Source organism: Pipistrellus kuhlii, unplaced genomic scaffold (assembly GCF_014108245.1).
Source record: "Pipistrellus kuhlii isolate mPipKuh1 unplaced genomic scaffold, mPipKuh1.p scaffold_m20_p_5, whole genome shotgun sequence".
NCBI classification, from domain to species: Eukaryota; Metazoa; Chordata; class Mammalia; order Chiroptera; family Vespertilionidae; genus Pipistrellus; species Pipistrellus kuhlii.
This window is the reverse complement of record NW_023425551.1, coordinates 13,575,647-13,603,627: the sequence shown is the minus strand read 5'-3', so window position 1 is coordinate 13,603,627 and position 27,981 is coordinate 13,575,647. Positions and strand designations below refer to the sequence as shown.

The 27,981-nt window shown below is 34.8% G+C and overlaps 1 protein-coding gene across 7 annotated transcripts in view; it reads left to right on the top strand.

Annotated features, from left to right (window-relative positions):
• PTPRK (protein tyrosine phosphatase receptor type K) overlaps window positions 1-27,981 on the top strand; it is a 452,587-nt gene that overhangs the window by 328,778 nt on the left and 95,828 nt on the right. For all 7 annotated transcript variants that reach the window (XM_036414972.2, XM_045572992.1, XM_045572993.1 and 4 more), the window contains exon 8: window positions 22,892-23,194. In XM_036414972.2, coding sequence (XP_036270865.1) covers window positions 22,892-23,194 — 303 coding nt within the window. The remainder of the gene's footprint in view (window positions 1-22,891; window positions 23,195-27,981) is intronic.

The following is a 27,981-nucleotide window of genomic DNA, read 5'->3' as shown; positions in this document are numbered from 1 at the left end:
TACCTAGCCTTCTCCTCCCCGTTTTCTTTTTTTTGTTTTTTTTTTTGTTTTTGTTTTTGTTTTTTTGTGTTTTTTTTTGTTTTTTTTTTCCCCCTCTTTGTCTCTTATAAGCACACTTGTCATTAAATATAGGGCCCAGTGTAATGCATGGTGATCTCAACTTGTGATTACCGTAATTACCTCTGCAAAGATCCTTATTCTAAGAAGGGCCGATTCTGAATGTCTAAGTACCATGTCATATACATTAGGTGTTCAGACACCTGCATAAACATGCAAAAAAGTCTGGACAAAAATCATCAGCAATGCACATGAACATGGTGGTGGTCTACCACATGTTATAAGTGTCATAAATGTTATTGTGATAATAAAAAGTAATTACTATTTACTTTTTGTTATATGCTAGGCACTGATGTGAGTGCTCTTATATTGGTTCACTCAAGCTTCATATTTCAGTTATTTTGGGTTTATAGATGATTATCTGAGGCCCTGAGAAGTGAAGACTTGCCGAAAGTCACGCAGCTGGTAAATTTCAGGCCTGTGTTAATAACATTTATTGCAGTTGAAATATTGTAAATAGCCTGGCTGGCATGGCTCAGTGGTTGAGCGTCGACCTATGAACCCGGAGGTCACAGTTTGATTCCCGGTCAGGGGCACATGCCCGGGTTGCAAGCCCAACCCCCAGTGTGGGGTGTGCAGGAGGCAGCTAATCAATGATTCTCTCTCATCATTGGTGTTTCTGACTCCCTCTCCCTTCCACTCTAAAATCAGTAAAAATATTTGCAAATAAAATGCCTATCAAACATTTGTGAAGTTCTAATTCCTCTGTGGAACCTGAGGATTCCACTTTAGTGTTTACAGCCCTAGAGGGCAGTGAGTGTTTTTCAGATGCTTGTGTGAAGATTTATCAATCCCTTATCCTGGGGTTCTTTGTGACAGAGATCAATGGTGTTTTTTCTTCCTTAATTTTATAGGTTCTCAGGTAACATTCCATCTCAGTTATCCAGCTATCTTCCAATCAATTCTTACCTTCTCTATTTAAACTTCTCTTTCCCCCTGAAAATGTTTTGCTTTCTTATTTGAGTTTCCCTCTCACTACAAAAATTTCCTCCCAGGAGCACACAGGTGCCTTTTTATCCATTTAATTTAATTTTTAAGACCTAAAGTCTTAAAAATTCTGTCTTAATGATATAAAGACACAAACTCTACTACAAGCTACTGTAGCATTTCTAAAGGCTGGTAAAAGATGTAGATGTCCAGTAATATATATGACAAAATAAGTGATTTAAATAGACCAATTAGCAGATGGCAGGAACAATTACATATTCATATCCCTGGCCAACGACATTTGGTAGATATAATTACCTTACAGGTGTTATCTGCCCTTCTATCATGAAATGAGACATCTCTGAACACTAGGGAGGCATAGTTAAATGACTGATGGCCTCAAGTTAGCAAAAATTCTATTGGCACATTTCATAGACATGAATCAGAAAGCTAAATTCAGTTCTTGGAGTCTGGTGCTAAGTTCAGAAAAAGTGGAACTTCAATAGTAGAACAGGTGTGGTATAATCTTAACGTTGATTGCTGGGGAGGGAGAAAAAAAGCCCTGAACATTAAAAAGACATTTAAAATCCACTCAACATTTGGAAGGCACACAGTCCCCCCAAAAGTCAATCATTTGGGGAAAAGAAAGCAGCTGTTAGGAAGTATTCCTTTGAGTTTTTTAATAATACCTGAGCTTCTAATGGAAATACTATTATAATACCATTTAAAAAAAAAAAGGTTTCACTGTGGGTAAGTTTGTATATCTATTTCATAGCCTTAACAGTATTAAAATAGATTGAGGATAAAATATTTTTAATGCTCTTATTTTTCATGTTTTAATCACTTTGACCCAAAATATTTGAAAACATAGACAAATTAGGCAGTCCAACTAGTGTTATTTTAATTTTACTTTTGTATTGTGAAGAATAAACATTTGTTACTTTTATTTGACATTTATATAATTTACAGCATCAGACCAAGAAAGTATGAAATAACTCTGAGTCCCCACTGGTTAAGATACCATCTGGTTAAAATTGGGAGATTTCCTCACTTCTTATCTACCTTCTAGTCAACTATGAGTCTCTGAAGTTGAGCTATATTCAACACCATAATTTAATGCTTATTCCTAATACCATCATGTATTTTTCAAGTTATGCTTTTAATTTTGTTTTTATTATTTTACATTGTTAAAATTAAAAGAAATGACATGTAAGGGTCTTACATATAGTTATGGTCCACTACATGCTGCCATTAATTAATTGTTAAACTTTTTTAAATTGTCCATTAGTTTAGTAGGGAAAGGGTAGCATAAATATATCAGATGCCTACAATGCCTATTCTCAAAAGCATTGTAGTTACTGGATTTCATTATGCTTTAGCCCATCATGGTGTTGTGAGATTAATATGAAATCAGGAAATAAACATGATTGAGAAACCTATGCAAAGCTGAAGTGTTTCTCTTTGGAGAAACTCAATCTGGTCTTTAGTAAATTTACTCTTCCAGTTATTATTATATTTGCTTATAGACAGCTTTAGCTTATTCCTGAAAATAACTGCAAAGTCAGCAGCACTGTTTGAAATAAATCCTTTGAAAAAAATTTTAATCCACTATTCTATAGTTCTAGATTTTTACATACACTTAAAGTAGTTTCTGAAATGCATTTTTAGCAAGAAGGTAAATATTTAAAACTTTCTATATTTTAAGACACTTTACATTCTTCATTTGGAGAATAAAATTGATAATTAACAATCCTTTTGAAATAGTGTCATTTTGGCCTTTTAATATTTAAAGGAATAATGATAAAAATTATGTTTTTGTTAATAGATTTATGGCTTGTATTTTTTTTTTGTTTGTTTACTTATGCTTTAATGCTAAATTTTAATGCTAAAATTTTTAAGTGTGTTTCCATTACTGGAGAAAATCAAGCCTATATAAATATGCTTTACTAGAATAGTAGATTTCATTTAATTAGTGGTTCATGCATTAGTCTTGCAGATGAGTGAAATTTAAATTTACTTGTGACACTCTTAATTTATTCGCCTGACATTTTTTAAGCAAGTAATTTGTATTGTTAGAATATTTAAATAATTTCTCTAGCTATTCTGTTCAAGACTGAATAGCTTTTTAAAAATATTTTTTAAAATATTTTTTTATTGATTTCAGAAAAGAAAGGAGAGAGAGAGAGGTAGAAACATCAAGGAGAGAGAATCATTGATTGGTTGACTCTTGCACGCCCCCTACTGGGGACAAGCCTGCAACTCGGGCAGGTGCCCTTGAGCGGAATCAAAACCTGGAGCCCTCAGTTTCACATGCGGACACTCTAACCATGGAGCAAAACTAGTTGGTACTAAATAGACCCTTTCTGAGAGAATTCAATAAATGAAGTGAATTGGCAAAAATTATGGGGAAGGAAAATGCTATTGTGGTTCAGAAATTCTAAGAAAGCTTTTATACGATAAAACTAATGAAAGCTAGTGTCCAAAGGTTCACAGGGAAATTTCCCTCTCATACAACTGTGGAAAAATAAAAGGCATGACCAGAAATAAATGGTTGATTTCTCAAATGGTAAGAGGTTAATATGGAATGTCCTCAGGTTCAATTTGAATACTGATGGTATTAAATCTAGAGTTTTGGAAGACAAGCTGGGGAAGCTTTGATAGTGCATCATCTAACTTATAGTAAAAACAGGCAAAATTTAACACACCTAAAAGAAAAAGTGCATTTAAAAAAATATCAATAGTAGTAACCTGGCTGTGTGGCTCAATGGTAGAGCTTTGAACTGTGAACCAGGGCACCTGCCAGGGTTGCAGGCTTGATCCCCGGGGGCCGGGGAGAGTGCCTGCAGTAGGCAGCCAATCAAGGATTCTCTCTCATTGTTGATGTTTCTACCTCTCTCTCTCTCCTTTCCCTTCTGAAATCAATAAAAATACATTTTAACAAAGAATAGAACTTTAAAAAAAAATACTCGTAGAATGTCGTTATGAACATAACAATCAAAAGAATCAATTCCTATACTTGCGGTTAAATGGCTCAGAGGAAATTGATGGGGGAAACTTTTCAAAGTTTATTGTGAACATCAGAAAATAAGTGATGTGTGAAATTTAGCTTGCTTTTTTCTCCCTTGCTTTTCTGACATCACTGTTCTATATTCATCAAAAGAAGTCTCCATAGTAAAGAAAAATATATTGGGAAAAAAATAACATGTATGCCAAGATACAGACCAGAACTGTTTGTTTTGCTTTGCTTCTCTTGCGGTTTCTACCAGAATTGGGACTGAATAGCTTACACTAGTACCATGGTATTGGTGCCAAAGAGACATGCTGCAGGGCAAGTGCATGGTGACCTTGATTTCGTGCCTTTAGATGCAGACCAAGTCATAAATCGCTTTGCTCGGAAGCCTGCTGAATAGAAGAATAAATGGCGTTATTTTAAATTGTGCGTCACTGTGACTCTTATTTATGAACATCATTGTTGAAAAACCTTTGGATGGTGTGTGATTCCTTTTGCTTTCCACACTGAGGCGACCTCTTGGTGGAGTTTGTGAATTTTCTGACTCTTGGATCTCGTTTACCTAATCACAGATAAAATGTAAGAGTCTTTATTACAGAATGAATGCTTATATTATAAAAGCCAGACAACATTTATTTAAAGTTGTGTAGCTCTTAATTGACAAAAATAAAGTAGGGTGGAGACATACATTCAGAAAGTTGCAGTATGTAAATATAGCTGATTATAACATGTCATCTTTTGGGAAATACTTATTTCTGTTTGCAATGCTAATTAATTTGAGATGCTTCTTTCTAAAGATTGAGAGTCTGTACAACTAAAATATTACAATCTTTTCAATAGTGTTACCTTAGCAATTACTTATAACTGCCTACCATTCTGTGTAGTTGTTTCTACAATAACAAATACATTTTTAAGTTTGTGGCTAGTATTCATTGAAGATGGAAGAGTAAAAGATTAGCACTGCATTACAAAGTTTATTATTTTTCATCTATAGTATCTTTAAAGTATGACTTGTTCAGCATAAGAGCATCTGAGTATTCAGATTTTTTTATTTTAAGCTCAAAACTATTATTTCTAGATATTACTATAAACACAATTATATGTCAACCTTGAGAGCTTACTATGAAACATAGATTAATGTTCCCATTTTATTGAGAAAAAATATATATTTTTCTCCTATCTCTGTGTAAATATGTGTATTGCACCTACGTGTAGTTAACAGGAACAACACCATAGATACATTTTGTGTCCATCTTCGTATAATTGCTATACTTAGAAGTGTTACCTGTGTAACTGTGAGCCAGGGGAAGGCAGGTAGAACTATGGAGGGAAGGAGATTAGCTAAGAGACTATTGTTGTGAGTCAGACTCCAGAGTAGTGAGAATTTGGGGCTTGATTGGCTTCAAGTGCAGGAAAGGGAGGGAAATCCTAACAGGGAGGGTGACTCGGATTTGAGTGAGTGGGGTGAGTGGCTGTAGAAGGAAAAGCCTGTTCAGAAAAAGAGATAGGGAAAGAACATGCTGAGTTCAGTGATTGACATGCTTTGAATTGCCTGTAAGAAATCACACTGCATTTACCCAGTGAGTTAGGCTGCTCTAATTCACCACTAAAGTGAAAGCGAAAAAGAGATGGTCTCTGAACTCTATGTGCTTACCCTGTATTTGGGTACTACGTCTCAAGAGGCCTCATCAATTATGAAGGGAGATTATGACTCCTCTTCCCCTGGAGGATGTTTTAAGTACACAGAAGCATTCATCTGCTGTGCTTTGAAAGTGATCTTGCCAAGGCTAGGGGATTGCCAGCCCAGCTAACCTGTGGAGAACTCTCCCGGAGCTTTCAAAACTGGGATAAACTTATTCTTACACTAGAGGCCTGTTGCATGAAGATTCGTGCAAGAATAGGCCTTCCTTCCCCCGGCTTCACTTCTAGCCACCAGGAGCCTGCAAGTCCTCACTGCTGGCTGCCCAGGAACCTGCAATCTTCTCTCCCAGCCAGAGCACTGCTCTTGTAGCTCCATCCGCCCCCCACCAACTCTGGTATCTACAGGTGACATAGGGAATTTAATGCAACTTGGAAAACACAGTAATAGCTGCATTTTTAAGTAATAGGAAAACTATATTTAAAATTAAAAGTAATATTTGTTTCATATCATAAAAGGACATTAATTTAATTTTCATTGTTTTTAGAAACAGTCTGCATTTGTACTAACTCAATCTCTAAAAAATGGTGGTGACTCTCAGTTCTGGATGTTGGGATCTAATATGGAACCAGAAATAATGAATAGATACATTATTGGAAAATACTTTTAGCAAATTGTCAGAGTCTGAGTTGATAAGCATATTCTACTTAGAAGTTAAGAGATTTCCTTAGGACAAATTGATTTTAATATGCTCTTTTATTGAATCAAGGACTAGAAATAGTTTCATGTTTTGATATAGCATTGGATATGTTTTTAAATCCATCTACATAAGAGCAGAAATATCGTTCTCTAAAACTAGAAAACCATTATATGATGAATTAGATTAAATTTGCAGTGACTATGTCATTTGTATTATTATTCAGTCATTTTAAGGAATATCTCTGATCCTCAGAGTTAAATATGGTGATACTTTTTAAGCCCTTCATGACAGATTTTAAACAACTTAATAAACTGAATATATTCCTGAAATTGAGTTAATTAGGAGTGCCACTTAAAATAATTCAAATGATCTTTAACAGCATGGTCAGTGTCAGGAAGAAGTGTGTTTATGACATCCTTTATTTTGGCTTTTGGAAATCCATGTGATCTTCCCACTCAGTAGTTAGCACACTTCAGTGTGGCCAAGCCATGTTATATCTGTCACCCCTTTCTTCACTTCAAACATGAGAAATACAAGGCGATTATATTGACAGTTTCATTATGTTTTTCAATCCTGAAGCAAGATAAGGTAGCAGTATACTTACCTGTTTGCTGTTCCCAGTGAATAAGATATCAGCATTGACATCTGCATTTTATTTAATTCTCTTTTCAAAGTGCCAGCTCTCTCCTCTGCATACATAGCTATGCCCCACCTTTGCTGAATCCAGTCTTGTTCCCACATCTTTACATTGTCCTGGAATTACTGGTTCCAACATTTAAGGAGAATTTTTCCCTTGAGTTTTTTCCACACCTCTATCAAGAGCATATCTGTGCACAGCAGTGACTTGTTCCTGGAATTAGTTCTAAGAAGCAGGCATTGTTCTCCTTCGTAAAGCTCCTCCAGGTTGACATCATGCAATGTCTAACAGTGTTCATTGTTGTAGACATTTTACCAATAGCTTTTACTGCTTCCTGAGAGTATAATGTTTATTATTAATTTTCTCAGTGGCATTACAAGCCTCTCAGAAAGAGTGTGAATTTACTTGATTTTGCCTCCAGGAGAATCAATTTGAAGCTGGCATTTGGTCCCTTCTCATCGTTGGTGACTAAAATTTGTCAGTTTCATTATAGAAAACATGTTGCTCTCATTCTGTGAAAGCTTGTTTGGTTTCTTACAGAGGTTACTGAGCTTGTTTTGAAAATGATGAGAATGTGTCAATAGATCTAAGCTACTATTTGACAATATTTTATTACACATAGTACACTGAGATCCAGAGATGAGTGGATCACCAACACAAGAAAATCCAAGTTTTAAGTACTCAAGTATTGCTTCATTTAAATATATATATTGGTCCCAGAACAAAAAGATTCACATTATGTTTTGGCTCTTTATGGATTTGATTGTTACTGTTTTTAGGCTTTGATGAATCAAATCTGAGTCATGTATATGTTTTTTAATTGCCATAGAGCAGGGGTAGGGAAGCTGTTTTCTGGCTAGGGTCATTTGGATATTTATAACATCATTCACGGGCCATACTAAATTATCAACTTAAATATTAGCCTGCTATATTTGGTCAAACATTTAATTAACATTAATTAAATGCCTAATGCCTTGGCAGGGCCGGACCAAATGTGTTCGTGGGCCTTATATGGTCCATGGGTCGGTCATTCCCCAACCCTGAGCTAGTGCTTCTGCTCACTCAAGAGACATCATTTAGAAAGGTGAGATGGTTGTCTTCAAATAAAGCAGATTGAATATGTTCAGTTACTGAAAATTACTGAAGTTATTCTTTCATTCAATAGGTTAATTTTAAGAGAGTATTTACTGTGGTACATTATGTTTAGCTCCATTATGGATGCAAAGAAAAAATGGCATAATTCTTGTCTTTACAAATGCACCATCTCCTTAGACAAGAGAAAACATTCTAAGAGTCTAACAAATATTCTGATTAGAGAATACATGACCTTTAATAGTTGCTTTAGTTAGAATTTAAATGTACAGTGTTTAAGATGTCAGGAAAGTATTGTTGAGTTTTTTTGGGGGGGCAGGCGGGGTTGAGGAAGGATTCACTAAATGGCTAGAATAATCAAACTGAAAGTTCTCAGGAAAATGTCTTAAAATTATATATTTCTGATATACTTCAATCCTTGATAAAACAGGAAAATGAATTAAACTTGACTTTAGAATACGCTTACAAAAATACAATCCCAAAGCATATAAATCAAGAAGCCAAAAAGGGAATACAGTGGAACTATCATACTTCATTTTAATGATTTAAAAAAAACAACATATTTTTATTGATTTCAGAGAGGAAGGGAGAGGGAGAGAGAGAAAGAGACATCAATGATGAGAGAGTCATTATTTGGCTGCTTCCTGAATGCCCCCCTGCTGGGGATCAAGCCCACAATCTAGGCGTGTGCCTTTGACTGGAATCAAACCTGGAACCTTTCAGTTTGCAGGGTGATGCTCTATCCACTGAGCCATACCAGCAAGGGCCATTTTGATGATTTTTTTTTCAGGTCCTCCACTTATGCTATAACATTTTTAAAAAACAAAAAAAAGTTCTACATGGCTGTGAAATACATAAGTAACCTTAGTTGTTGAAGTGTAGTTATTTGAGTTTTTTCAATTTGATTTGTTTGTGAAGATTTATTAGATATTTGGATATACTGTCCTATATTTAATATATAATTTTAAATAAATCCAAAAATGAGCTATTTGGGTACTTCATCTGAATTTTGAAGCATTCATAGTAAAATACCTTTTGTTAGGAGCTTAGGTCATCTGACTTGCCAAATTCTTTTTTACGTACATTTGCAAAAGACATGCCAGTATGAAAATATTCCAAGAAAGTATTAGATTACTGTTTATTAAAGTATTATAAATAATTACAGTTTGATTATGACCTTTGGTTTTTAGAAGTGCTCTTGAGCAATCATTCATATCAGAACATAGTTAAACTACAAAATCTTTTAAACAACTCTTCCTATAACTTTATATTCAAAACAAGAATTCTTGAAAATTTCACTGCCTGTGATAAATGACATATTGAAAAGTTTACTTGTAGAGAAAAAGAGTTTGCATTCATGTATGAAAATGAGTGGGTAGAATCAAGGGATTCATGTTAGCAGAAAAGCTTTATGCTCAGCAACATATTCTATTCTTTTTCTAAAGTTCTCTATCTTTCATTAGATTTTAGTCTTGTTTTTATTTGAAGTTAGGCATTTTCCCTAATAACTTACAAAAATAATCTTCATGGACCAGAAAATGGACAGAGTAATTCAGAAATCATGCATTTTCCCCCAAAATTTATTTAAGTTGACATTTTAAAATTTATTTTAAAATGTTTTAATTTCTACATGGGGCATAGAAAATAAATAAGTGGAGTTTTTTTTTGTTTCGTTTTTCCGGGGTATATCTTCCCATACTATTCCAGGATGTTGTTCTTATAAGTGATAATGTTATTAGACCACTAATAGATACTATAATTGGAATAAAGTTAACAGCCACATTTTAGTCAAAGCAAGTATTTTTTTTCAATCACTTTTCATACAGTATCTTATCTTATCCTTATTACAATTCTTTGAGGTAGATGTAACTTCTCTTCCCACCCCCCTTTCATGGATTTGGGAATGACACATATGGATGTTAGTATCTTGCACTTAAGGAACCAGAAGTCCCATTCCAAAGCCCATTAACCTACTTTGGATATATATATCTTTTCACAAATGGAGGTTTTTGCTCTCTTATTAGGGCTAGATTCATTAATTTAAGATGTATATCACATTATAGATACACTTAGAGGCTAGGAAATATTCTTGTGAAATGTGTTCTAGGCCACAATAACAAGCTTGCTGGTATAAATAAAAACAATGACCAAAGAGACTTGACCTCATGAATCAGAGAGTATGATTGATACTAAACTCATAGTAAACAGTACTAATGCAGGCTCTAATTAAAGAACTAATTCTTTAGATCTCATGTAAATGAGAAATAAGTTTAATGTGTGTTTAATGATACCATCTGTTCTACAGTGAAACCTAAAACAAAATCAGTTGTTCATGAATTCAACAATTTATACAGAATATCTAATTTTTAGGCTGGAATGTCAAAATAATCTAAAATACCCTAAATATATTCTTCTTATACTTTGAAAATAGCAACCATTGCAAGGATTTTTTTTTTCCTATCTTGATTAGGGTTACTATATTTTATAGTCAAATCCCTTTAGTATCATAACTCCTTTAGGGTAAAATTGATTAAAGTTAATATATTTATTACTTTTTTACTTTATGCTTAGCACTAAGAAGTACGTGAACTAGGAAGTAATGTTTTTGCCTTGGAAAAAATTGTTTCCTACTTGGACAATAAGAAAAATACTTGAAAGATCAAAAAACAACAGAAAAGACAGTTTAAACTGAATGTCATTAATCTAGTCCAATGTCTACAATTAATCAAAAAAATTTTAAATATTCTTAAATTTCTAACATTAAATATTTCCTTCTACCAATTAGTTTTCTACATCAGTATTTCAAAGTTTTACAATAACGTTTTTCCTTCCTCTTTGTTAATTTCTAGCAGTAATTTGAGTTTTTTTGCTGTAATCAAAATGGAAATTTTTATTTTGCTTCTTAAGCATTAAACATGTTATATGCTAAGGCTATTTCTAGATGTAGATACGGTCAGTAGTTTAGACTTTATTTTGTAACTAAATTCAGACAGAATTTTTTTTAAAATATATTTTATTGATTTTTGTACAGAGAGGAAGGGAGAGAGATAGAGAGTTAGAAACATCGATGAGAGAGAGTCATCGATCAGCTGCCTCCTGCACACCCCCTATTGGGGATATGCCCGCAACCAAGGTACATGCCCTTGACCAGAATCGAACCCAGGGCCCTTCAGTCCCCAAGCCGACCCTCTAACCATTGAGCTAAACCGGTTTTGGCCAGATAGAATTTTAATGGTGGCTTTTCTGGTAAAAATAACCTTCAGTCAACAAAGTTGTAGCTCATTTATTATGTGCCAGGAACTTCCAGACTGCAGAGGTACAAAGGTTTATTAATTCATATACTCATTCATTTATTCATTTGTCAACTGAAATATTTATTAAACAGTGATTAGGTACCAAGCATTTTATTATAAGACAGGAAATAAAAAGACAAGTAAAATTTATCTTGGATTCTACAATAGTTTAAGTGGTTTTGACTATATTTGATTCGACTAGGAAACCGTTAACAATGTTTAATTGAGCAGGTTATGTAAGTAGAACTGCATTTTGTAAGGTCTAGCTGAAGAAAGCACTGGAAAGTACTGTTAGTAGTGGAACTTCCAACAGTTCAGGTGAGAAAAAATTAGGTCCTGGATTACAGAAGGGGACAGAGAAATGCTGTAGATCTTATAAAATGATGGGGCTATGTGAGGTTCAGAGGAACTAATGATACATACTGCAAAGGTTTTAGTCTGGGAGCTAAAGACTTGAATAGAAGCAAGAAGCTTAAAATGAGGTGCTCATGAAAGGAAGATGATAAATTGTTTGGAACATGCTATATTTAAGCATCCAGGGGGGAATGTACAGGCAGTTTGAAATTCAGAACCAGAATATAACAGATGGGTTGGAACTGGTCATACAGATCTGGATATAGGAATAATGTGATTACTAAAGAAGCTTATATACAGAACAAACATAAAGTAACTAGAGACCCAATGCACAAAAAACAGGCATGGGTGGGGTTCCTAGGCCTGGCTGGTGATTAGGGCTGATCAGGTCCAGGCTGATTGGTGCCAGGCTGATTGATGACAGGCTGATTTGGTCCTGTGGCCAAGGGAAGGGCTGGGGCGGGAAGGGGGACCGTGGGAGGTTGGCTGCTGGTCCCAGGAGGGAGCTGGACCTCAGTGCCCCCAGGAAAAGGACCGCATCAGCCACCACCCACCCCCTGATTCCCAAGAGAGGAGGCGATGGTCACTGGGCCAGACACAGAAGGAACAGATGCCGCCTGCTGTTGGTACTCCACCATCAAGCAGTTCCCAGCCTCCCCCCATCCTTCTTCCCTTACCACCACCACCACTGAGGCCTGTTTGCTGGGCCAAGGGACCTTGGGAGGTTGGCTGCTGGCCCCGAGGAGGGAACTGACCCTCACCCACCCTGAGAAAGGGGCTGCATCTGCCGCCACCCACAACAGGTTCCCCATTCCAGCTTGGGGTGTGGCCCTGATCAGGTGATAGGGCCTGCCAGATGGGACCACAGGAGGCTGGCCAGCCAAGGGAGGTTGGCTGCAGGAGCACACTGACCACCAGGGGGCAGCTCTTGCATTGAGTGTCTGCCCCTGGTGGTCAGTGCACATCATAATAACTGGTTGTTCTGGTCACTCAACCGTAACAGTCACTTAGGCATATATGTATACATACATATGCCATATATATATATATATATATATATATATATATATATATATATATATATATATATATATATATATATATTTTAAGTGCTTTTATACTTTTACACACTTTTTCCTTCATTTACTCTTCTTCTAGGAATATGTAGAAATTAGGAACTTTTACATAACACCATCATGTAGCCTTACTAGTATTTACTTGTGAAAACAAAGAAAAGCCATCTTCTAGGTCATCATTCCCATGTGTTATCATGTTATGCTTTCCAGTGAAATGACTTGAAAGTATTAGTAGATTTTAATAGAACTATCCTAGTAAAATATATTTTATAAGGTACTTAATGATAGATATGTTACATTTTTATTTATCTAATAATTTAAGGGGATTTCATTTTCCTCGAAGGCCAATATAAAATGCACTAGAGCCCTACCCAGTTTGGCTGAATGGATAGAGTGTTGGCCTGTAGACCAAAGGGTCCCGGGTATGATTTGTATACATACCTTGGTTGCAAACTCCTCCCCGATCCTGGTCCTGATCAGGTCTTATGCAGGAGGCAACCAATTGATGTGTTTCTCTCACATCAATGTTTCTCTCTTATCTTTCCCTCTCACTTCCACTCTGTTTAAGTCAGTGGAAAAAATATCCTCTGGTGAGGATTAATAGCAACAACAAAAACCCACTTAAAACAAACATACAATAAAATGCACTAGACTGGCTCAAGGTAGTCCATGCTCTAAACCTATTTTTTGTTGTTGTTGTTTTTTTATTGGTTAAGATATTTGTCCTCATCCCCCCATTCCCATCCTAAACTCTACCCCATGCATGCCCCCATCGCCCTGTTGTCCATCACCACTGGTTTGGCTTATTTACATGCATACAAGTCCTTGGGTTGATCTCTCTCTCTCTTACGCTCAGCCTCCTCTACCTTCCCTCTGAGGTTTGACAGTCTGATCGATGCTTCCCTGTCCCTGGGTCTGTTTTTGTTCATCAGTTTATGTAGTAGTTCATTATTTCCCCTAGATGAGTGAGATCGTGTGATACAAGAAATACACTTATAAGAACTGAAAATGAGACAAGCAATAATGGTTATGCTGAGAGGCAAATGAATCAGTCTGTAGTGAGTTTCTTTCTGGGCCAACTGTTCTTTTGAGTCCCATTTCAATGTCAAACAGTTCCTTATGTATACCTGTAAGCAATGATATTTCAGTTCTGGATGGTGGACAAATGATGGTAACGCAGGTCCAACCCTCTCTGATTTGGTCCTGGGCAAGCTGCAGCAACACACAGTTGTTGATTGCTAATATGGCAAGGCATCTGTTTCTCTTCTGTCTTCATGGCTAGGGCAGTCCTGTCAATTTCTATCTGTTGCAAAAATCCACATGGTCTTGGAGTTGTTTGTTGAATACCTTTTTACAGCTAATGAAATGAACTCTTCAGAGTGTGTGTCAAGATGAATCACCTTTCATTTATTTCTGCCTTATGTGTTTGTATATATGCAGATCTTGGGGCATACTCAATTAGAAAAATGAAATACATTTCATGAAAGAACAAAGTTCAAATAAAGTTCAGAAAGCTGTAATAGAATATACACACACAAAAAAAAGAAAGAAAATTAAGATTCTAACCTTGAAATATATTAGCCCCGTTATGTTGGTTGACATATTTATTAATTTTACTCTGGACATCCTCAGACCTTAAAAGAGTGGACATAAAATATACAGCAGTGCTTGAAAACTTTCTAAGGTGGGAACACTCATAAATATATTTAATTAGGAATTTCTTAGTCAATAACTTTAAAATGGTCATATTTTTCTAGTAATTAAAAAAAAGTCCTCATGCCTTTATCTAAAAAGAGATCATGAATCTTCAGTTTAATATTGGCTCACATTTTCCAGGTAGAAGTCAAGGAGTTCATTATTCTTATCTCTGTCAATTTCCTAATTTACAAACGAGATGAAGCAATTAATCCTTTCAAGTCTCCTCTATTAATTATAGTCTTAGACAGGTTTCCTTGTGGTTTTGTAATTCTTTTTGTCACATTTTCACTGTGTTTACTATCTCAGCTTGATGCCTGTTGACATGCTGATTCATGTTTTAGTGTGTTAGATAGGTTTTATTCATCTAAAGGAATGAGTTTAAAGAGGTCACACCTTGTAATCACAATGGCATTTCTAGTGTGTGTAGGCCATATATCTCCTTTTAATTTAATCTCTGAAAAATGTGCAGGGATTTCTGCAGCTAAGCTGTACAAATCGATAAAATTTATAATCAAGGGTGTCTAATCTCTAAACCTAATATAAAACTTCACAACTATTGATTACATGTGAAGGATCAGAAAGTTGTTAATCATGCATGAAAACATAAGAGTAGGTGGTGGCTTTGGAAAAGGAAATGAACTAAAAATCGTCAACCAGATAGTCTTTATCTCCATTCCCCTGAAGCAAGCATGTTATCAGACACTTGCATTTTCTCAGATCAAATATGTGTCAAAGTATGTCAATAGCCATTATCACCTTTGAAGCTTGTATGTTATTGCTTTTTTATAATAATACTTAATTTTTTAAAAAATTTTTTCTTAAAAATATGATCAAAGTAAATTATTCTACTTAAGTTTCCAGAAGGAAGGAATAAAAGAAGGACCTATGTTGATGTTTTAAAATCATAATCTTTGCCCTAATTTGTTTGGCTTAGTAGACAGAGCATGGGCCTGCAGACTCAAGGGTCCCAAGTTTGATTCCAGTCAAGGGCATGTTACTTGGTTATGGGCACATTCCCAGAAGGGGGTGTGCAGGAGGCAGCTGATTGATGTTTCTCTCTCATCAATGTTTCTACTCTCTCTCCCTCTTCGTTCCTCTCTGTAAAAAAATCAATAAAATAAATAAAAAATAAATAATCTTAATAAAGAGCTAAATGAGCCATACAGACTAGGGATGTCATTATAATGTAATTGTCATATTTTTGTTGAGGGGAGAGGGTAGAAATTCATGTCATAAAATAGCCTCACTGAACATTTTAGTAACTAAATATACTTTATAATAATTTTCCTATGTTGAACAGACTGATTCATTTAAGGACAGCTATGACATTTTTTTCAAGGGAGTATGTAGTTGAGAAAAAGTTACTAAACAGTGTTATAGGGTTTTGGATAATGCAGGGGTTGGCAATTTACAGGTGCATTGTGACATTTTTACCGTAAGAAAGTCACAATGCACCTGTAAATTTCCAACCCCTGTATTATAACAACAAAAACATGATGATCATAACCTGCATGTCTTTTTTCATATGGACAACCATAAACCTATTTTTGACCATCCCTGTAAATGTATATATATATATATTTTGTCAGACCTATTACCTCAAAAGTAAAGAAATTCAGACTATATTGTAGATTCACTTTTATATGTGCCTAGAAAGTCATGTTAATATAAATAATTAAATTATGTTTTAAGTGTTTTACAATGATGGAGTAGGTGCTGAAAAACTGCTATTTCAATTATAGCTTTGGATAAAGTACTCACATGTCTTATCACTCGGAACTACTAACTCAACATTCAACAACTAGTATCATGGGAGCATACTGAAGAACTGAACCCGCCCTCAGAGAGCATATAGGAAATAAGACAAAACTAAAATCATTTAGTCATGTTTTTAAAGCATATTTTATTATACTATCACAGTATCAGCACATGTCAAACAAATCATACTAAACTAGTGGCCCAGTGCACAGATTCCTAGGCATTGACAGAAAATTAATAGAAGAAATAATTTAATATTGCTATTCACCCTTTCTGTATAACAGAAGTGTTAGAGATTAAAGAAAATTAGTAAAATGTATTGAACATAATATATAAATTGATTAATAAATAAACAATAACAACATGATATAACAACAAAGACATGATATAAAAACAACATTGATAAAAACAATGACTTATAAATTGATTAAACTTATTCTAATATCTCCCTGTATACCACATTAAGAGTAAAAACACTTTCAGAGTGCTTGACTAATTTCCCTTATGATGAAGTAATTTATAACTTTAATATCACACACTCTTTGAACTTGAGCAACATATAACTAACCATGTCAGAAAACAGGTTCAGGTAAGAATAGTTCTAGTCAGTCTAGAGTTTGTCCTTGTGATTTATTAATAATCATCATAAATGCTAGCCACACAGGAAACTCTCTTAGAATTAATGTAAATGGGAGGCTAGTGTCAGACGGGAACAAATCAATTTTTGGAGTCAGAACAACCTCTCCTTCCACTGATCCTGTTAATACTTCCGCTTCGATTATGTGAGGTCACAATCTTTTAATAATAATTTAGTATTAAGACCCCATTTACTATTAAGATTTCTCAGTAGCATGATGATTGTACCTACTTTTAATTTTAATTTATGAATGGCATTCTTGCAGGAGTAATTCTATTAAGAAATCTGAAAATTTTTCTTCTCAGCATCATCCATTATTTGGTGGAATCATAATTCAAATGGTACATCGTGCCAATAGGTGGTTTTCAGATGGATTCTGTCAATAATGCTGGCTTCTTTAGGCTTCAGAGGTACATTGTGCCACTAGTTGGTCTTCAGACATATTCTGTCAACCCGGCCGCTTTCTTTCAGTCTTAGAATGTCAACAAAAACAACTATGGTGGACAATGACAGTTCAAAACACACAGTTGTGATTGGCACCAGCAAAAGCTTTATATGTATTGCACATGTGCGAGTCAACACTTATTTTTTAATTGCCAGTGCGCCTCATATGTACTGGATGTTAGTTGGCCAATGATTGGACAGGCGTACGGTTATTCACTTTGCCTTTTATATATCTAGATAAGCATGTAATGGTTCTTCAAAACCTAATAATAGAGAAATAAAATTTGTAAAGTATTATTCTGTGGAAAGATCACTGATATAGTCTTCACACAAATAGTAAGGTAATTTAGAGATGAAGAGGTTGAGAATAGAGACTCAAAATGCTGAGCAGCCATTAGCCACAAATCTCAATGGTGCCATAAAGCAAGCATGTATATCTTACATTTTAGAATGGTTGGATAAGACCATCTAATCTTGGCTGGCTCATAGATCTGCTCATAGACTCTATTGGCTGATCTAGACTGGCCTTTTCTGTTAACAACTGGGACAACTCACTTGCCCCACATGTATGTTATACTCTAGAATGGATGGTGGAGGTGTATTGATAAGAGCAAGTAGGAGTGCATAGGACTTTGAGATACATGACAACTTGAGAACTAGTACACCACTTTTGCCTCATTCTGTTGACCAAAGCAATTCACAAGGCAAGGCCAAAATCAGTGAATGAGGAAATAGACCCCAATCTTTGATGTGAGGAATTGCAGTCACATGACAAACAGTGTAAATAGAAGGAGAGGTGAAAATTTGGAGCAGTCTTTATAACTACCACACAGAATTGGGTTCTTTAGGTCTCTTACATTAGCTCTTGAGGTTAAAACATTAAAATTATTTGCTTTATCTTTCAGAAAATAAACATTTCCAGAATTATACTATGGGCCAGTGACTGTGCTTGGTATCTAAAATTTTTAGAACAACCAAAGAATTAGGTAACTTACCTTATTTGGGGGGATAAAGAAAACATTGAAAATCCCCTCTTGATTTTTTTATTGCTATATATAATCCTCCAGGTTCATTTTTTTTATATATGGAAGTGCTAATTTTCATATTACATGTTTTAGCATTATGTACAAATCTCTCTACCTTCTTGCATCTGATTAGTACTGTTTATTTTTTTAATAAAAATATTTATTTATAGAGGAAAGGTAGATTTTTCTTATTTATTTTCATAAATTAAAAAAGTATCTTTTCTTTTTTCTATATTATATTTTAACCAAGTATTAGCAGTTATTTATAGAGAATATTTTATTTTTGTGTTTTCTTTAAATTATAAAACATAAGAGAGATATCCAATATCAAAGTGGGTTCATTGATGATAATAACATGTTTCTTATATGTAATTAAGTAAAAATGCATTAAAGGTTCCTTAAATTTTTAACCTCCATATTTTGAGAATTAGGTTTTATGATAAGACATTCAATAGGATTTAAATTTTGGAAAAAGAATTCTCTTCATCTTGTTTTCATGTCACTTTGGTATTACGGTGTTTTAAAACTCAATTCATTTTCTTGGCATTATTGTAGAGAGGATGGCACTGTTAAGTTTATTAGAATTATCTGATGAATTTCAGTAAGACTCTTGAGAGTGGAGATGACATGTTTTGATTGAATTTGATTATATGCTTCGTATTGTTCTGATGATGCTGGATAAATATTACTGTGGCTGCAAGAGAGCTGAGAGAGCCATGCTCCCTGTCGCTTGATAGCCCCTACGTCCAAGCATGTCATTTCAACAACACAGCCATAAAGCCCAAAGAGCTGACAGTTGGCTTGCGATTATCCCTAGACCTCAGGCTCCCTCATGTTAAGTATTAATCAACTCATCTCACCAACTTATCATTAACTCAATTTGACCCGTGGGAGCAGAGATGAAATCTTTTTGGCAAGACTAATGATTTTATGAGATTGAAAAGAGGTACAGTGTACAATGTTGATTAGTCTCAATTCTCACCATGGAAAAAAATGATACAAAAAACACAAAACATCAATGGGGAAAAGTAAAAGAATATTTTCCAAAGACCTTATTTTTTTTTTTTTTCATCTCTCAAGGGATGTCAATGCTTCCCTTCTTACTTTTTAAAAAATGTACCTTTGTTTGAAAATATTATCTCATTTTTTATTTCACATCAACAAATATTTTCTCTGGCAGTCAGGAATACAAGAATAGAATTCACTTTTCTTGTATTTGTTTTGATAAATGGGATGGAAATTGTGCTTTGCAGTCAGCTTCTAGGATTTCTGATGAGAAAGCAGCCGGGAGCATGAAGCTCCTGTCATGCTTCAATGTTTTTAGTCTGTGTACAGCCTTGACAAGATCTTTCTCTTTTTTTCTTGGATGAGCTTTGGGACATCTTCTATTTTCCTCTGACTGACAGCAGAAAAATAACTTTTATCATTAAAAACTGATTTTAAGGAAATCTGATCTCTGCCCTCCATTTTCTTGTAGCTGCTAAAGCTTTTGTTTTCACAGTTCTTTCATACTAACTAGAAATTATCATTACAAAAGGACATGGATATTGACCTGTCATGTCACGTGTTGTTTAGCAAGTACCAAAAAATTGAATTGCCTTTTATCTGCTATCTAAAACCACTTATTAAATCATCTTTTTGTTGAGAGGTGACTCAGAGTCAGGAGGTTTTGTCTGTACATGTTGCCTTTATTTGTCTTCACCTTCAGAAAGTTATTGAATAGTTCTTTAGTTTATCCTCTTGAGTTGAGTTAAATATTTGACACATAAATTATTACAGGCGTGGCCCCATGGCTTGATCTATTTAAAATTTAAGTATGGGTAATGATATGGTACTTTTTTATTTACCTACTAATTATATAATACTGATCATATATTTGATATGTAAATTTTTTGCCATTTTTTAAAATTGCACCCTGATTTCATATAGCCTTTTTCACTATAGCAACTAGGAAATAGGTGAGAAAAAAAAAGAAAAATAGGAAAAGTTAGTAAACCTGGCTGATCAACATTTGGCAAAGAAGCTAAAATCAGCTAATACTCACATTTCTCATTGCATACACTTTTTAAAAAGTAGATGTATTTCTAGGATTTATTAGAAATGAATGAATGAATAAGAATTTTGGTGCACATCTGTCCACAGGGCACTTAACAAGAGGAGTTAAAACTCATCATAAAGGGTAGAATGGGAAAGAAGGAAATTTTATGTATAGTTCCAGTTTTCCCCCAGGCTTGCTTATTTATATGTATACATAAATAAAATCAATATTTTTATTGATTTTAGAGAAGAAGGGAGAGGGAAAAGGAGATAAAAACGTCAATGATGAGCCCAGCTGCCATGGCTAGTGGTTGAGTGTCAACCTATGAACCAGGAGGTCACGGTTCAATTCAGTGGTCAGGCACATGCCCAGGTTGTGGGCTCAATTCCCAGTGAGGAGCCAATCAATGATTCTCTCTTATCGTTGATGTTTCTATCTCTCTCTTCCTTTCTGAAACCAATAAAAAGTCTATTTTAAAAAAAGCAACATCAAACCATGTCTATAGATTTTGCCTTATCCATTGAGACTTAAAGCAAATGCCTCCTTTATTTGATAGGTGGAGGTTCTTTCTTCTTGAATTGCTTAGATTCTCATGGAATATATATATAAGCAGAAGGATATTGCTTGGAACTCATTATGTTCTACATACGATAGGCAAACATGATTACTTGGAAAGAGAGACTATTAATGAAGGAGGGAATATCAGAATCAAAATGAGAAGTGTATGCAAACAAATACATTAATCCTAGTTTTAAAGAAAACTGAATAAAGGAATAAATATTTATTGGTGTTTTATCTCGTTGTATGGGAGATCTTTATTTGTATATGCCAGGTATTTTTCTGGAGAAATCTCACTTTCTAGATACTTTTAGAACAAAGTATGGTCTAATGTAAACATGGTCACTAAATTGTATTGTTGCCTAGCAGGCAGCAAAATCACAGTTTATCTGGGAATCTTAGCATGAACTTAGCTATAATTGCCCTGTCAGCTGGGAAGTGGTGCTGAAGATCATTTTCAGTCTAACTGTGGTAGAACAAAAGTGTCTCTTGTGCCTGGTAAGATAAATACTATCACGGACCTAGAAATATAAATATATTTTTTAAGTAATTAAAGAGTCACATCTTTATTCAAGCAGACTTTGGTGCTTAAGTTAAAACAAGCAACAAAAGTAATAAAATAGGTAGACTTGATACTGTCAGATAGCATTGAAAACCTAAGCATTTAGATTCAACCAATGCTTAATTTGCATTATAAATGTATGTATTTTGTAGATTTGAAGTTTTTAATTAAATGCCCACCACAGTGCATTTCGAACCATACATTAAATACATTGAACTGGAATTTCAATTTGGACTTGGCATCTGTGTACCATGCTGATAATTTTCACATAACTGAGATTTTAATCTCAATAATCAAAATTTATATTAAAAAAAACAAGTTGGGCTTGCTTTTTTTATTTTTATTTTTTATACTTATTTGTCTTCTTTTTCACCTACTGATTTTCGTTAGGCAAGAGCAGCGAGTTAAGGCGGGTGGCCCCAAAAGGCCTTGACCTTGGCCTTGACTTTAATCTTCTTTTCAAATCCATGCATTAAAGTGTGTTGTGTATTAGTTTGTTTACTGGGTAGACTTTGCCATGACCATGATTTTCATAGAGTAATTATTTTGATTAAGTTAGAAGATTAAAGTTAGTTTTGCATGAGGGAAGAATACACTTGGGAAGCAGTGATGGATGGACTCCAGTCTTCAGAGTGTTTAGTTCCGCCAGCATTTTCCAACTGAATGAACATTCACCTCCCAGTTTGGTTTGGGTGACAGTGAATGGATTGTGAGACCCTAGTGTTTCCTAGGAAAAGGTAGAGATCAAGAAGGATAGATGACACCGTGAATATCCACATGTGTTCTTGCAATTTTTATCGGATACTTTTCTGCTTTGATGAACAACATCGTTACTGAGGTAATAAATGTTAATTAATATCTATGTCATTTTTTGTAAGTGGTAGTTTAGTGTTACAATTAGACTAATTAGTACACAGCATAGCTTGGTAATATGACAAATCATAGAGCAGAACATGTTGACTCTTATCCATTATGATATATTAGCTAATCCACTTGCTCAATAATAACAAAATAAAAGATAAGAATTGGGCAGTAACAACAGCAACAACGATAAAGGCATCATGGCTACATTTTCAGGTTTTTATTTTGTACCATGTTCCTGAGTACTATGGATTGTTGACCTTTTACATTTCACTTTTTCCATTGGTGCGTATAGCCCTTAACCAAAATCTTCAAGGATAGAATCATGAGTAAATAAAGAAAATGAAAATAAAAGTTGAGTTCCAAGTTTTCCTGGTTCACACATGTCATGATTAGTGTTTTATTTTTTTTCAAGAGTATTCTTGTAAAGCTGACAGCTGCCTATGTCTCTGATTTATTCTTTAGAACCTATGCGGACCCCAAGGACTTTAAAGATTGCTGAGATCCAGGCAAGGCGCATCGCTGTGGACTGGGAATCCTTGGGTTACAACATAACCCGTTGCCACACTTTTAATGTCACTATCTGCTACCATTACTTCCGTGGTCACAACGAGAGCAAGGCGGACTGCTTGGACATGGACCCCAAAGCCCCTCAGCATGTTGTGAACCACCTGCCACCTTATACAAATGTCAGCCTCAAGATGATCCTCACCAACCCAGAAGGCAGGAAAGAGAGTGAAGAGACAATTATTCAAACTGATGAAGATGGTATGCTCATATTTTATTATTTTTTAAAGGGGGGGGTGTTATATAATAGAAATGATATAAAAGGTTGTAATATATCCTAGAGTCCCCACAATAGAATTGGATTCTGAAATCTGCTAAGTACTATTAAGGTTAACCTTGGAGAAAGAGTTCACTTTTAACAAAAAAGTTTAATACTCTTTAAAATAGCATCAAATACTAAATGAAATACACCTCTGCTGTGTTATGTGTTCATCCAGTGAATAAAAGTATGTGGGGCTGGGTGAGAGGGAGTGCTATAGAGTAAATTGAGACAAAGCGAAACTGGTAATCAAGAATCATGGGTTTTTCATTATGGCTCTGTAGCTTTAGCAAATTTTTTCAGCCTCCTAGCTTTCCATTTCTCATTTCTATGAGAAAAGTTTAAATTAGATGATCTCTAAGGTTCCATTCCTTGCTAAAATTCTCCTTGAGTAGCTTTTAAGTAGGGCTACGTTTTTATTTGGGTTTCAGAAAACAGGATGTAATTCATAGCCTAATGTTCCCAAGTTCCCTCAAGTTTTGAGATGTAAGCTTAGATTTTGATGCCTACCAAGTATGTGATTGCCATAATAGATAGATAGATAGATAGATAGATAGATAGATAGATAGATACCATAGTTTCTACAAATTTTCCCTATCACTTGGAAAAGGCTAAATGACCCTGGTTTATCCTGTTATTTTTGTTGTAATAAAGGGAAGTAAAAGCTCTTTAACCTATTTAGCTCAGACTTTAAAGGAAACAATATTGTCCTAAAATTATGCATGGTGTTATTCTTATATTTCTAAACATCAGAGGGAAAAAACCTAAAACTTAATGGTAAATGAACTTTTGCCATGTTTGAATTAATCAAACATGATTACATTTGCTATTATGTTTGAATTTGCACCTAATTGAACTATGTATATATATAAAACACTAAGTGACCGGCTGACCAGCCCATAGGTATGACGCACACTGACCTCCACAGGGTAGATGCTCAATGCAGGAGCTCCCGAGCTATGGTGATTGGCAGCGGCGGTTCTTGAGTGACACACCCCAGAATCATACAGGAGGGAGCCCGATTCCGGAGTGTGTCACCTGAGAACCGCCTCCTTGCAATCCTGGACCCATCAGAGGATGTTGGAGAGCCAGTTTTGACCTGATTCCCGCTGGCCAGCCCAAAGGACCCCACCAGCCATAAAGACTCTACTCACTCTACAGACTTCCTCTAAGCCACAGTGCCTCCCTGGGTGCAGCCAGCCAGGAGGAGCCACGGGAGGTTGGCCCCAGGGCGAATCCAGCCTGTTTCACCCAGTCTTGCCCCCTGGCCACCTTCTAATTGTATGAATCATACCTTTCAATGTGTATGAATCCTGCTATAATACATAAATATTTATTCATATCACTCATGCCTTACATACATACACATGCAGAAAACACACCTCAACACATGCTTATGCAAGAAAAAAATGGCTGGCAAGAAAAAAATAGGTGGGAAATGAGAAATCTAAACATAGATTCAAATGCCTTAACAAAATATTTATCTCATTTTATAAGGTGGGATAAATATTTAAAAATCTGTATTATACTACATATTCTGTAACTGAGGTTTTTAGTGATAAGAATATACTCATGTTTTATTGCCCGCACTTAAAATAAAATTTAAAAAACCCCACATGATTTCTTAATTGGTGATTTTAGACCAAATTATATGAGTTTTAGCCATTTACTGTCAATAGTATAATTCATTTTGATGGTAACCTTTGGCATGGTTTTTTAGCTTGCCTTTCTTTCCCATAAACCAAAGAATACATTCAGGCTTATATGATCTTTTTCATAGTGTATTAAATTTTTAAATGTATTTTGGTCTGTACATATGACTAGATTAATAATCAGCAAGTGAATTATTGTGAATTTATTTATTTTATATTTACTGTTAAATACTGTTAGAGTATTTTCTATTTTTAAATATATTTTTATTGCTTTCCGAGAGGAAAGAAGAGAGGGAGAGGGATAGAAATATCAATGATGAAAGAGAATCATTGATCTTGCACGCCCCACACTGGGGGTCAAGCCCCCAACCCTGGCGTGTGCCTGACCTCAAATCAAACCATGACCTCCTAGTTCATAGGTCAATTTTCAACCACTGAGCCACTCCAGCTGGGCAAGAGTATTTTAAATGATGTCCTGAGTTGATAATATTCATGACCGTGTATAATTTTTTTTTCCAGAAACATTTTCTAACGTAAAATGACCTTATTTATTATAATTTCAGTAATATTTTCTATGATGATTTTACTTTATTTTTTATTGATAAAAAAGAGAGAAGGAAAAAAGAGAGGGAGAGCAATTTGTTGTTCCTCTTATAACTTATGCATTCATTGGTCAATTCTTATATATGCCCTGACTCAGAATTGAACCTGCAACCTTGGAGTATCTAGATGATTTCCTAACTTACTGAGCTACCCGACCAGGGCCTATTCTAATTTTATTTTAACATATGCTTTGAAGCTTTTTAAATTGGCTTTAATGAAATTGAATTGCATATTAATATTTCAAAGTATGGTCAGGAACTAATTACTCTTACTGTGAGGTTGTTGGTTTGTTCCCCCCCCCCCCTTTTGCTCTTACTATAATACATGTAAGACTAAATGATTTAAGTACAAACTTCCTGTGACATAGTTGTAAGAAACTCAGTTTTCAAACTGTCCATGTGAGCTCCAGTTTCCACATAGACTGCTTGATGTGTCTCAGTGTTCCTGAGGGGGAACAGAATATCTAAATTGTAATCTAATGTTATAAAGATCGATGGATTATGATGATCTAATTAAGTCAGTCTTACTAAATTATTGCTGCCCTATACACATAGAAAAAAGAATAAATTATCAGCCATCTAATAAAAGAATATAATTTCATGAAAAGAATTCTGGGGATATCCATAAATCATGACAGCAAAGCTAGAATGATTTCCCTCCAGAACCCTAAGGTAGAATTTATATTTAATTTATTGCATACATTTTTCTAATGCATGGGTAGAAGTTTTTTTGTATGAGATTTTCTTTTCATTTTTTTATTCCAGCATTGATAAAAATCAATATTAAGAAGTTAGGTCAGCAGAAAAACCTGGTTTTGGGGACAGTTTTTTGCTAATACAAAGCTATTTTTAAATGTACATTTATTATAGTTTAAATGCTTATTTAATATAATCTTGATCCAAAACATTCATTATTTTTTCTCTTACTATTTTGAGAGTTATATTTTAAAGGAGTTTCTTATATGCAAAAAAATTTAGCTGAAACAGCTCTCAAGTAAATCAAGGCGACTAAAAGTCAGCATTCTGTCTCCATTAAAAGTTGTTGATGTGGAAATGTGAAATGACAGTCACTGCAATGTGAACACTGGTATGGTGATGGTCTTAGTAACTTTATGATACATTTATGCAAATTATAAGGACATAGAGATGTGTGCATATGGAAAGACATTGTCTTCCTTCAGTTGTAGAAAGTTATTGAATATAATTTGTTCCTATACCCTGTAGCCCCTTCTGTTTCTGTGTGTGGTTTGTAGTTCACCTAAGCACAATTCTTTTTGTCCACTATACATGCCCTGCTGCAAGATCATAGTGGGCACTCGCTTAGCCATAAATTTTCTGCAGACTTTTGCCCCTTAGAAATATGACCTTATGTACTTGAAGTAAATCCAGTTGACAAAGTAGAACATGTGTAAGAAGAGCAGAGAATTGCAGGCATTCTAATTCTAGGGAGACTATTCTCTAATTCTACACCCCCTCTCAATGCAGAATTGTGCAAACATTTAAAACTGTCTTTATTTGTGAACAATTTTAAAAACATCCATGCCATTTTACACTATTTATGGGCCAAATTGTGTTTGGTTAACACAGGTACTAATTATATGCCATCATATAAAAATTTACTCACTAGTTGGAGTTTTGTCTCCTTCCCCCAACAATCACCTTCTATATATGAGGTATGGAAAGGTGAAGACATACTTTTTCTTAATTACAATTGTAACTAAATCATTTGAGTAGAATGGAAACTACAGGTACTCTCCTGGGAAACAAACTAATGCCCATGACAGCCCCATAGACTATAAAATTGCAAATAGGGGCCTTGATCAATTACATAGCCTGGGTGGGGGTAGGGGCCGGGTGGACAACTGGATGCCTTTGGTTAACTTCCCTCAGAGCCTTCAGCTAACAGATGCATGAACAGATCATCTGAAGTTTAGTGTTGGCATCCTTTTTGTTTACTATGGGTTTCTTTCCTTTATGAATTTATTATTAATGTGCCCAATTATGTTGGCTGTCCCAGAGGTCACAGCATCATTCATCATCTCCTTGTAGACTGGAATAAATGTTACTCTTTTGACATTATCATTCAAAATTTCTTGATGCTGCTAGCCACGATGTAATGCATTTCCTTTGATCCAGTGATTTTTAAGTTATATCAAGTCCTCACAAAATTGCTTTAGACTCTGAAACTGCATTTCTAGATAATGTCATGTGTGAAATTCACTGAAATGCCATATTAAGGGAAAATATTAATCAAAAAGCAAACTTGCCCAATATTAGGTCAATATTTTCAAATAAAAACACATTTTAAGCAAAGTAGGATGGAGAGGATATAGTTTTAAACCTTAATGGAACAAAAAACTATGCGAATTTAAATAAAATATATAGAAAACTATGTACAGTAACAAAAGTTGCTTATATTTTGCTAACAGAAGCTGACATGTCATTCTTTGCTGCCATTGGGTATTGTTAGTTATA